This window comes from Lycorma delicatula, chromosome 4 (genome assembly GCF_047948215.1).
Source record: "Lycorma delicatula isolate Av1 chromosome 4, ASM4794821v1, whole genome shotgun sequence".
In the NCBI taxonomy this organism is placed as follows: Eukaryota; Metazoa; Arthropoda; class Insecta; order Hemiptera; family Fulgoridae; genus Lycorma; species Lycorma delicatula.
Window position 1 is genome coordinate 11,016,181 of NC_134458.1, and position 13,931 is coordinate 11,030,111.

General features: G+C 28.8%; 1 protein-coding gene across 2 annotated transcripts in view; it reads left to right on the forward strand.

Annotated features, from left to right (window-relative positions):
• The window catches only part of LOC142323107 (uncharacterized), a 47,458-nt gene that overhangs the window by 23,766 nt on the left and 9,761 nt on the right, over positions 1-13,931 (forward strand). For both annotated transcript variants that reach the window (XM_075362298.1, XM_075362297.1), the window contains exons 5-7: positions 1,002-1,211; positions 5,990-6,131; positions 10,758-10,875. In XM_075362298.1, coding sequence (XP_075218413.1) covers positions 1,002-1,211; positions 5,990-6,131; positions 10,758-10,875 — 470 coding nt within the window. The remainder of the gene's footprint in view (positions 1-1,001; positions 1,212-5,989; positions 6,132-10,757; positions 10,876-13,931) is intronic.

The window sequence follows — 13,931 nt, forward strand, 5'->3', positions numbered from 1 at the left end:
CTTCCAGCATGCACATTTCAAACAGAGCTGACCTTCTGAAATCAGTAAAAAAGGGTATGTTTAGATTAATTTTGATTAAATGTGTCCCCAAGGTTGCCAACTTGACCCTCAAAAAGTTTCATTTTCATTGAAAGAACTGTTTTTTCTCTACATCAATTTATCTCGTTAATTATTGAACATTCCTCGTATATAATGCATAAAAGAACAAGTTTTAATATGGTATAAACCATGAAATTGTTTGCAAGTATAATTGTTCAAAGATACATTTTTTCCTTTGTAATGAATATTTTATGGTTGCTTATAAAGGATTACATTGACTATATCAAATAGAAATAAATAATTATAGGCAGCTTGTGGAGTCGCCTATTCTACTACCACTATTACTGTGCATATGCACATGATATATGGTACATGTGTACCTGTTAGTGTGGATATAAATGTTCTGCTGGCTAGTCCTGTTTGAGATTGTATCTTATGAGAAGAATTAGCCTCATTGTCTTTATAAGAAAACTGAACTGAAAAAAGTATTTAACGTACTGTTCAGTTGAATTATTATTTATTTTTTTTTTTGTCTTCAGTCATTTGACTGGTTTGATGCAGCTCTCCAAGATTCCCTATCTAGTGCTAGTCGTTTCATTTCAGTATACCCATTTCTCAGATACTCCGATTGTCCAAGTTTCACTTCCATATAAAAGCGACATTCCAAACATATACTTTCAAAAATCTTTTCCTGACATTTAAATTAATTTTTGATGTAAACAAATTATATTTCTTACTGAAGGCTCGTTTCGCTTGTACTGTTACTCCGAATCTAAATTGTTCTTTAACATCATTAACTGCTAGTTCCATGTAAAGTTGAATTATATGGAAACCAAATTGTTTACTCATGAATTAAAATGGAATTTTTCTTAAAATATTGTAATGGTTTCGCCACTCGTGATTATTTGACATTATTTTATAACCAATATTTATTATGGTTAATACCAAAAAACAAATTACAGGTTTGGAACAATTTCATGCAATGTTCAGAAGAAGTCCAGAATGCATTACTACAAGAGCCTTCCAAGAAGCGCAGAAAACAAAAGAAAAAGAATACAAAAAATAAGAAAATTAAGAGAGCTTCGACTAACGATTACATATCTGGTGAAGATGCATTTAATAATTTAAGTGACACTCAGATGGCTATGTTTGAAAACAGGGATTTACCACTTGTAAGTATAAATTTTCCATCTAGTTAGATTAGTTTTAAACCTTTGGAAGCCAGCTAGATCAACTTATTGATGTAGTTCCCATTTATGTGATCGACACATCAGTTGCATAGAATTGTATCAGTTTTTCCTCCTTATCTCCTACTGTTGGTCTCTTAGAATTTTAAATAAAACATGTTTTAACTTCTATTTAAATTAAATATACTAGGTGAAAATATAATATAGAAAACGACTAGTTAGAACTGGATGAAGAACAGCCATAATGAATATGGGTAGATCTATCTGTTCCATGCAAAAGTTAATCGATTTCTTTCTCTTAACTGAAAAGAAATTTTTTTTCTTGTTTGTTTCAGTGTTGAAAACAAGCAGTAATTAAGAAGAGTTAAAATACTCATTTTTAAGTTTCAGAACGTAATTAAGTAAAATTTCCAAATATTGCAACTGTCAGGAAGCACATTACTTATTTTGTAGCTCTGCTTGTATTGTTCATCCACAGAAAATTCCCATCTCTTTACCTGTTTGAGTTTTTTTACTGTCAACGTTTGTTACATTACATATAATGTGTAAATTACATTTTGGTCTATTTCATACAGTTTTATTTATGCATTACTTATACCCTTACAAATTATACTGCTATTTTGTACTGTCATTGTAGGGTTTATACTTCAGTGGACTATCCTGTTTGATATCTAATGCAACAGTATATAATGTTATACTGTAAATTATATATCTAACATTTAATAACTGATAATTCTCAAAATCTGCCATTAATATTCCTGTGACTTGAATAGTTATTCTCTAGTAAATGTCATTGAAATATTTGATGGTTGTTCATTGGTTTTGTTCTTAAACTTACAAAATTATGCCAATTATTTCTCTACTCTGATTATTAAGAGTCCAGATTTTAATTTAAATAAGGATTCTACATTTTTAAATACACGGGGGAAAAACTAAAATAATGGTATTATAATTGCATAATACAACAGTATTGACCTACTGCATGTTGCAGATATGTATTTGTTCAATTAAACAAGCCTCTTATAATGAGCAAAGTTAGGCAGTTAATTTGCAACAGTTGATCTTTCTATTTTAAACTCAGTTTATACAATTAGAATCCTCTGATGTTTGATTAAAAAATGCTTTATTTATCTTATTTTATATTCTCCTCAATACTTGTTTATTCTAGAATAATGTTTAATAGCACTATGCCCAATTATGTTGTAATAAGTAAATAAATAATCCTCAATACCTGTAGATTATTTAAAACATGACTTAAAATTTATTCTATTGTTTTGGTTAATGTAGAAGAATATGTTCATAAATAATTTATGTTATAACAAATTTATTTTTAATACATTACACTAAAATCTCATTTTATTAAAAAAAATTCAAACTAAAAGAACCTGAACAGCCTTGCTGAAAATATGCATCATATGATGTTATTTCCAAGACCCAAACAGTGTTGAGCTTCCTGTTGTGTATTTTGCGGTTTTTTTTTATAAATTGTTTGAAAATATCATGCAGTATATCTGACATTTTATAAATATGAAAATGGAATTAAAGTCTGTATATTATTTTAAACAAACTACAAATTTTAAATATACCTTTAAAATTATGGTAATACTTCAAAAAGAGATTTATAAATAATTTTTTTAAAAATTGTTATAAATACTGGCCAAATGCAGGTGGTTGGAACAGGTTAATGTTAAAACAGTGAACTAGACTTGGATGGATAATTCAGTACTTCAGTGCTCAACATTAAAAGGGTTAAATTTGCTATCGTTGCTTTCAAAATCTTAATTTTCAGTTTATTTGTGTAGAGTTAATGTTTTTTTCGTTACCCTTTTTATTTTCATAAAATTAAAATGTTATTTATACTTTGTCTTACAAAGTCTTACAAAAGAAACTTATTTCATTCTTACAGATAAATTTTTTTTATAGTTTAGTTTTAATGTCTCCTTTACTATGTAGATGATACCAAGTTACAAAGTAGGGAAGATATCAAAAGCAGGTATAAGCAATGAAAGTTGTCATGTAAAAAACTAACTGTTAGTATCAAATATAAAGTAAGAATTAAATAAAAATTTAGTAAGAATTAGAATTATTTTATTAGTAAGAATTATTTTTATTTATTAATAATAAATGGATAGAAATTTGGCATAATTTTTGTGTGGAGTATAATGTTTTATGGTAGTGAAGTGTGGACAAGAAGAAAAGAATAAAGGCTTTTTGAATGTGGTATTATGGGAAGATGTTGAAAATTATATAGGTAATAAAATTTGAAATGAATTGATCTTAAGGCAAATATAAAAGAAAAGAAATCTACAGCAAAAACTTATAACGAAATGAATTAAGGTTGGTGAGTTGTGTTTTTGACATCTAGATTTGCTTGATTTGGTAAAAAGAGATATATAAATGATTAAAACAACAGAGGAAGACGAAGATTAGCAAAGGATTTGAATATTGTAATTGTAAATAAAAATTAGGATGTTAAACTGATTAATTCAGACTTTTCATTGATCCAGAGTCAATATAATCCTGTCATGTCCAGAGTATTTTATTTGTGTACTTCATGTATGATTAACTTTTATAAAAAAAAATAGTATTTTTTCATTACCAAAAACCTTTGGTCTAAAATACATTCTAAAATTCTGCTTTTGTATTATTATTTTTTTTGTTATACATTAAATTAATTATGGTTTACTTATAAACCTGCTAAGTTTGATGGTTTTTTCATTAAGATTAGAAAATGTTCTGAATGTTTACTATGAAAAGTTGAGAAGTTTATTACATTATTCGTATTCAGGATCACACTTACTGATTAAGCATGTAATGATAAACACATCTACTCAGGGTTATAGAAACTTAACTTCTGTGAGTACACTTAATACTACATCAAGCAATCTGGATGAATATTCAGCAACAAAATTAAAGAATGTGTATCACATAATCACAACACATGTCAAAATCAGTCTTTACAATTTGTTCTGTATGTATGGGAAAACATATGAAGATATTAATCACAGTTTGTAAGCATAAGTGTTATGTGAACGTTACTTGCTTGAACAAATTAAATTTATAAAAACACCAAATTTATCAAAAACAGCCTATTAAAAACATACAAAACAGTCAAATGTACTATTTGACTACATATAGAACAGTTTTTCTAAACACTTAAATACTAGCACTATTTACAACTGTCATCTGCAACACCATTGAAAAAGAGACTGTATCGTAGCTGTCAAAAGATTTGAAAGGATATTTTGTTATATTATAAAATTAGCTGCAGAATGTGCCTATGACATTGCCCTGGTGAGCGGCATCTTGGAATGGGATTATTAGGTGTCAGAATTGATTACCTTTTGTGTATAATTTTTTTTTTTGAATGATGAAAATTGATGTAATAAATGTTAAATTAGAAATTAATACTATCAAATCGGGGTTTTCCGGTAGTGATCGGTACATTCTAGTGCCTACTTTTTGGTTATAGTTCATTGTTTTATAAAGAAAAAAAATCACATAAATAAATAAAAAATGTGTAAAAAAATGTTTAAAACGCCACTCTTAAATTAACCACACTAAAAGGTAAAAAATAATTTTAGGGCGGTATCTCAGACTGTATTTGACAACAAGCTTTGAGGTGATATGTAAGATTATTTGAAAGTCATTAGCTTCAAATTAAAAATTTGATGTTTTTGCCTATTTTTTCTTGTGCTTGATGAATGGCCTAAAGATTGGGTGCAATCACGCATAAGAAATAATTGGCAAAAATATCAAATTTTTAATTTGAAGCTATGACGTTCACATAATCTTATATAACACCATCAAAGCTTGTTTTCAAATCCATTCTGAGATACCATCCTAAAATTATTTTTTTACATTTTAGTGCATTTAATTTAAGAGTGGTGTTTTAAAGATGTTTTTACATATTTTTTACTTTTTAGTCTTCATAAATTTATACTTAACAGCTGCACTAGCGTACAGGTTTGATCATACTTAGCGAAAGATCAGATCGGTACATTTTACGGTGGGTGAATGCAATCAAAACATAGGGCTAAACGATTTAATTTCCAGATAACCAAGATCTGGTTGATCAAGAGTGTACCTGATGCATTAAACAGTTAGCGCTTAACCTGCTGATACGTACGCCATTTGAATCGTGAAAATTTAGATGAATGGTTCTCAAGATATTACAGTGGCACCCCATCACACCCCTCCCCAAACGGTGCCCCAGGGCAATTGAAAATATCATCTGACAGGTACCAATGGGAGCAGATGGGTGTCATTGAGGGGGGTTGAAACATTTTTTCAGAGCGCTAGGACTGACTGTTTTCGAGATATTTGTGATTTTCATCTGAAAATTCAGATTGGTTAAAAGTACTAAATTCTCCCAAAACTTTGATATTTGACATTTTGCATATATACGGTATATCAATATATAATAATCAAGATTATAATCAAGATTTTCTGCTAGTGATCGGTACATTCCAATGCTAAGCTAAGAGGGATGCACACACAGACACACATGCAAATGCCGTTTAGTAGGGTAGGATATGTTGTTAATAGATTTATTTTAAATGGTTAAATCACACATTTTTGCACTGTGTACCTACAAATTTGTCAGTAATATGACTTTAAATATAATATAATATTATAAACAGAATTTAATGCGAATTTTTTTCATTTACATTTTTTCATGTAGTTGTATAATTTTATGTTTTTTTTAATTTAATACTGACTAGAATTATCTTTTTAAAATGCTTTATATAATAATGTTTCAGGGTATGGTTGAGTATCTTGAAAACACAATCATTGAACATTTTGAAGCATCACCGCAGGATACTTTTATCTCACCTCCTCTTTCTGGTTTTGAACGATTAATGGTTCATGGAATTGCAGCATATTATGCCCTTGATTCTGAAAGTAAATAACTTAAATTTCTGTTTTATTCTATTTAGTTATATCTTCTCAAGCTTGCTTGCTGGTTAGATTAAGTAGTTAGCATCACTGGCAATTAGCTGTTCTGTGATACTGTAGGTTCAAATCCAGTAAAACTGAAATGGACTGTTTTTATTTGGAGCTTTTATCAACATTGTTTCAGGACTGGATCAGTTTGATTATGGATACTCATATCTCAATCAGGTATACTTCTATTAAAAAAAAAAATATGTTAACCCTGTACATGTATAAGTTGTTAGAATACTCAAGAGATCTTTCATTTCTGACACAGTAGTGTTAACTCTACTATGACTTCATCTTGTTGTTTATGACTTGTGCCATCGTGATTGTTTTTGGCTACTCGATGCTTAGCTTCTCCTTTATTGTGCTGTAAGAATTTTTCCACTTGGCTCATTTTCAGTGATCAAGTGGAAAAATAAGTTTATTTTGTAGAAATAAATTACAACTATATTACAGCAATACTGTTTGGTGTTTTATTCACTAAGGGTAACTTTATGCACCTGCAGTTATACACAATTCCTTGTGGCTCTGCTCTAAGTATTTAAAGTTTCTCTTTAAACTGTTGCTTTTAACCAACCACTTTTGGGTGATATTTATTTATTTTGTATAAAATAATATTTCCACTTACCAATAATTTTTAATGTAACTACCAAAGTGTTTTCAGAGTCACTTCACCATCATCAGGAATTATTTAAAGTTATTAATCAATATTCTTGTATATAATTTTTTATGCACAATTATAATTAAATTGATCTTAAAATTTTTACGTTCATAATAGTCGATTGTCAATTAATAAAATAAATTATATATTAATAAAAATGTAATGCCATGTCTGTAAGATGTTTACGACTGTTATGAAAAATATGAAATGAAATAGTACCAACATATTAATTAATAATTATTGTATAATTTGTTTACATAGGATATCATTATTGAATTTGACTTGCTTGTTCATTAATTTTTTATTATTCAAATATATATGAAATTTTTCTAATATGCTGGTTTTATGATAATTGTTGGTGTATTCTAATATTTTAATAAATGTGTTAGCATTATAATTATGTCAGTTTCTAAAATGTGTTTAGCAAAATTAGTTTTTCTTTATTATTATTAATTATACAATTAATATGTTCTGTAATTCTTATGGAGAATTAAAGATTTGTTATTACAATCTATTTTAGGTCACAGTTTTCACAATTGAGACTATACTCTCCTTGATTTTCCAAATTATAATTGTTGTCATGATTTATTGTTATAGAAGGATCCTCATTATTTATGTATTTTGTTATTTTATTATTTGTTGTATACGCTGTTTTTAATTAAATATTTTATTAAATTTTTTATAATTTATACTGTATTCAATTTTAGCATATTCATTTATTGTATTCTTATTCGTTTGTTTTATTTTGTCCTTTATGTATATTTTATTTTTTATTCTGGTATGTAATTTATTTATTAAGTTAGTATCATATCCATTATTTAAAGCTATATATTTAATGTTATTTATTTCATTATTTCATTTTATATTATTGTGTTTTAAGTATTTTATTGCTCTGTAAATTAGTGAATTAAAGGTTGCCATTTTTTAACTCCAAGAATGAAAAGATTTGAAATGTATATAGTATCTTGTTTGGTTTGCTTTCTATATATGTCTGTATTGATTTTATTAATAATCAAATTTTTGTTAAATTTTATGTCCAAACAGTCAATGCTGTTTAATATTGACATAATTTTGACAAAATTCATCATTTTTTATCTAGTTAAATTATTATTAATTCTATTTATGGTTTTATTAGTGTCAATGTTTGTGTACATATCTTTTATATCTAATATTATAAATTTAGTTGTATTATATCTATATACCTTATCATTAGTAACTATAGCTCATAGCATTACCTTAATGTAATGCAGGATACAAACTTGTCATTCATCTATAAATGACTAGCACCTGCCACTGGCATGTACAGTATTAACATTTTTTTTATTTTATTATAATTCAATTCATGGTTTATTTTTACAATTTAAATTCAATAATCATTAATTGATAAAGGAAAATTTTGCTTTAAAACAGCAAAACATTTTACTTTGAATAAGAAAGACTTTTAATTATTTGCTTATTTATAAATATAATATTTTCAGTTCATTTTGAAAAAATAATCTAAGTAATCAAAATATTTTAAAGCTGTATAAAAAAAATTAAAATAATTAATTAACATAATTCACTACATATATGAAGGTGAAATGCTGTTGGAGGAAGGCAGATTAAACTCTTGTATTTTCTGAGTGTACAATTTTCTCATCTATATTTGAACTATTCGATTCAAATGTAAGCAAGAATTTCATTACCATAACACATTTATGTCCATGCTTGTTGAGAGACAATTAAAATTTTTAAATTGTGCAAGCTTTCACTGGTTAAATGTTGGGATAAGAAATGCTGAGTAATGTATACAAATCCTATCAAATTTCTCTCAAATGGAGTCAAATATTCTTAAATTTTTACTTGATTTATGCACAGCTTGTAATATAATATTGTTAAAGGCAAGATTGTACAAATGGCAAAAACAGTTTGTAAAAAAAGGGTGTGTATGTGTATATGAGAGAGTGAGTGAGGTGAGTGAAATGAACATGCTCGATGAATGGATTGTGGCTTATCGTGTGAGATTTATCAGCTTTGGCATTATAAAATAACATTAAATGAAAATTAAAACCAATAATCCATTCTAGGGGGTAAGCAAACCCCTCCCCGATTTGTTTTTGCTGATTAAGCAAAAATCCAGTTTTCAAATCTTTAGGACAATGCTTGTTCTCATGCTGCTACTTTAGCAATGGTGGTAAATGTGATGTTGTAGCTCCTCCTACCAATCTTGTACTATCTCCTACCAAACAATCTCATTTTTGTCTCCTACCATTAATTGAACTATTAAAGAATTATAAGGGGCAGTAATTAAAATGTAACACCAAGGCCTAGGCATCACAAAGGTGATTTGAGAAGTGACTGAAAGACTTCTTTGAGGCTGGAATTAAGAAACTTCTCTGCAGTGGAACTAGTAGTTTGTGGTTGAAAAAACTACATTTGAAAGTAAGGGGTTATATATTTTGATAATGTAATTAATTAAAAAATTTGTAAAAAAAAATTTTCAAATGTGACTACTATTAACACATTAACCTAATATTACATCACATCGTGCGTTTTCAAGGATGCTACTTTCAGGTATATTCAAAATGTTGAGATATCTATTTACAGTGGGTGCTGTTTTTGTCTCTTACTCAGCACCATAATTTTAATTGAATTTTTTCCCCCATTTTTAAAAGTTATTTACAGTACCTTTGATTTGACATGCTCTTATTAAAAGTATTTTTATTAAAATAAAACTGTTAAAGTATTTAAAGAAATTTGTATATATATAAATGGAGAAACCTTCATTGACTCGCTTTTCAGTAATTCTCCTACTTCATGAATAGCTAGAAATTTGAAATTTATTCCATTAATTTTCAGTGCCTTTACTAAAAGCAAAAAAAAATTATTTTAATTGAGATTAAAGAATGTTTGAAAGGAGGTGCCAGAAATGAAGAGCTAGAAACTTGAAATCTGATTTTTTTTTTTGTTACTCAAGTAATAAGTTATTTGCTAAAAATGTTTTTTCTTACTTCTTACAAGGGTGAAAGGAGTGCAAACTGATTTTGCAAAACTAACATATCTTACCACACTTGAGATAAAACAGTGAAATTTTTCAAGAATATTTACTTCAGTAATACTAAACAGTAATATTTACAAAAGATTTTCCTGCTTGAAAGAATAATATTTAGTGCGAAGTGTAAGAATTTACTTATCTTGAAGTAATTCATAATTGGATTGAATGGCCTAGATAAAATGTAAGGTCTGTCTTAGAGAGTTAAGAGAATGCTGGAAGATAGAAGCATTCTCTTGAAGCTATTATGATAGAAGCTTGAAATTCAACACTAATAGATATTAAATCCAATATTTTATGAGAACAACTTTGTTTTTACCTTTAAACCATTCTCTGAAAGGGATTTTCTGAAAGTGCTAGAAATATTTGACAAAAGCATATCACGACAGAACTTTACTTTCTACATTCTATTCCTAGATAGAATTTCAGACTGATTTTAGTATACAAACTACATTTTGATTTGAAAGTACAAAATGTTTCCTTTAGCTTAAAAGGACAAAGAGATATAAAAGAGGTAGCTTAAAAATGAAGAATTATCCTGTTTGAAGAATAGATATTTCAGTTGTATAACCTAAACTTACGAATTATAATCTGTTATTAATGTAGTTGTTCTCGACTGCATTTCTATATTGGTTATAACACAAGTCCCATTCTGGTTACACACATAATTACTATCACCATTATGTTTTTAAATTTTTTGGTTTAAGAAGTAAAGATCTGTAACCCTAACAGTTCAGCTGTTAGGGTTTAATGTCAGTTTAATGTATCGTTAAACATTAATAGAATAAAAAAAATAAAAAAAAATGTTGTACGTTACTAATAATGAACTGGTCTTAGTGTAAATGTGTAGTGAAGTGTAAATATGAAATTTTGCTTATTAGAATATTGTTTGTTTCAGGTTTTGATTGTCCTTACTCAAGCGGTCGTGTAACTGTTGTTACAAATGATGGTGATGACTTTGAACGCCCAATTATTACCTTATCTTCCCATCTTGTGAATAAGCATGCCCAACAGAGGTACAGTAATTATAGGATTAGTAACTATTTCACTTTATTATATAAAACATGATTTCCTTTTATATTGCTGGGTTTCATGAAAATCTAAGAAAAATCAAGTCCTGCTGTAAACATGCAGAATTTGTTTGAAGTTTTTTTACATCATTTATATATTCATGAGGTTTATTTACTTCATTCCTTTCTTGTTCAGCAGTTCTATACTAGATGATATGGTGGTAGTTAACCATGTTCATTGTTGGCAGGACTCAAAGAACTGTGCGCGCGCATGCATGTGTGTGTGTGTGTGTGTGTGTACATTGAAGCTTCCCTTAATAAACACAAAAGGAATCCAGTAATGGATTCCTTTCAATACTGGACACTTAAATCCCCCGGCAGTTTCATAGTGGTATTAGTGGATAAAATACTAAACAACAGACATGGACAATGAATTTACCTTTAACTGCCGAAAGAAAAAAACGGATTATAACTGCCGATGCCGCTCAGTTTTTTTACCTTTTTTCAGTTAAAATGATCTTACATTATGAGGGAGGAGCTTTAAAAATGTCATTTTCATTATTTATTTATTTAAAAATTATAAAAATTTATTATTTAACTCTGATCAGAGTGATCGGCAACCTTTACCGATTTTTTTTAATTGGTGCCTAAAACTCCGATCGGAGTGTGTGAATTTTAGGCAATGAAACAATAAATCCATTCTTGTAATGAAATAAAGGTTTGATTAATAAATTGTAAGTTTAAAAAATTAAAAAGAAATTGAGTTAAATTAAAAAAAAATACAATAATAAAAAATAACTTTTCTAATCTAATAATGAAAACGTGTCTTTATTATGACATTTTAAGTTTAAAAAGGAAAAAGAATTAAATTGAGTACAATAAAATGAAAATAGATAAAATGAAATAATTAAACATCAATTTTTGCTTAACATTTTGTGATATTCATCAAAACAGTTTATGCATAAACCTGGATTTCCAAAACACATCTTGCACTCACAAATAGTTTGCTTTCTAACGTTTTTCTTTCTGCACAACTTGCATTCCTTTCTGCTGACTCGCTTCGATTCTTTCAATCCTTTTTGTTCTTTAGCCGTTTTTTCGATTTTGCTAATCTGGTGGGTACTCTTTTCTGTAAGATTCAGTTTTCTGTTACGTTGTACTGGTATCGATGTACGAGATGACAACAACCCTCTTATTATTTCCAAACGAAACTCATACAATCGTCCAGGTTTAACATACTGGTTGTGAAGATAATATGCATTTACAACACCTAATTGCAATACATGTATAAAAAGTTTCTTGTACCATCGTAAGGTTTTACGACTACATGGATAATATGCCATCATTTGGTCATGCCTATCTAACCCAGACATGAATTTATTATTGCAATTGGCTTCTCAGTTTCTACTCCTCTTTTGTTTGTGATCATTTTCATTTCATTCCCAAATTCAGTAGAAATGTGTTACATTTCTTTTGTCCCGTCATTTACCAACATGAACGCCATTACAAAACATGGATTTATTTTCCTCCCCGTTTCAGGTTTAAAGTGATGACTTCTTTCGGGTTATTCTTTCTATCTGCTCGAAAGGTTCCAGTACAGTATGTATTGTGTTCTAATAATTTCATAGCCAAACCCACACTATTATAAAAATTATCAGTGTACACTGCATCCCCATTTCGTAACTTCTCATCCAGTAAATGCAATACTGCTTTGTCTGTGGGACCAGCACCATTATGAACATCAGAGGACCCTTGATAAACATGAAATTTAAGAACTAAACTTTGGTTCTGTCAGCATATACAATTTAATGCCGTATTTGTGGCGTTTATTTTTTATATATTGGCAAAATTGTAATCTGCCACGCCAGAGAACCATAGCTTCGTCTACAGACAATTGTTTGCCTGGGTAGTAAATTTTGTTAATTCTTTTATTAAAAGAATCAATTACTGATCTTATTTTTCCTAAACGATCATCATCATTATGATTAGACGTAAAATGCAGACATCTTAATATTAAAAGAAATCTGTTTTGTGACATGTAATTTCGAAAAACGGGAATATCGAAAAGGGGATCGGTCTTCCAATAGTCATTCAGTCGGGACAATGAAATAGTACCTGTGTGAAGCAGCAAACCTAGGAAAACTTTTAACTCTTCTAATGTTAACTCCTTCCAATCCATTATACGAGATCTTCCCTTCCTGGTCGGCAAAAAACTTCCACAGCGTATTCATTTATCTCATGTACAACAGTTTGCAAAAAATTATCGTGAAAGATTAACTCGAAAAAATCTAGGGAAAACTATCGTCACTTATATCACTGTTTTCCAAATAATGAATTAGTCGATCATTAGATAACTGATTATGTTTTTTAAAATCGCCAGATTTTTTTAAGAACAGTCCTGAAGGTCCTGGTTTATCCGCCATTTTGTATGACGTTGCCAGAAAAAAAATGCGAAACCGGTACGCGTACCGTATAAAAATACTGTTTTAAAAGGATGTCAAGACAATAACACACAAATTTCAATAATGCCGGAGTGGGTGGCACTCCTAAAGGAAGCCGAAATACTCTGATTGGAGTGGTCGGCAGTCAACGTGTTAAAAACTGTTCAATCAGTTCTGAAAAATGGACAACAGGAATAAAAATTTTAATTTTTGTTGTTTTATTTTATATACAGCATCATTCATTTTTTTTATCTATTGTGAATTGCATTATTTCCTGCCTAGATGTTGATGTTATGATTTCAATCAACTCATCATCCAGCATGATTCATCATTATTTGCTGTGCAAGTGTACACTGTATGAGGTGTGTTCAAAAAGTAACAATTTTTGTTTCTTGGAAAGAATTTTATTTATTCGTTTACATTAATGTTACCCCCTTCAAAATAGTCCCCATTACATATTATACACTTATGCCAGCACTTTTTCCAATCCCCAAAACACTTCTGGAACTCGATCTTTAGAATAGTGTTTAGCTCTTTCAGCTATTCACTTTTAATCTCATCTATGCTTGTAAAATGATGACCCTTTAAGGTTCTCTTTATTTTTGGTAATAGAAAAAAGTC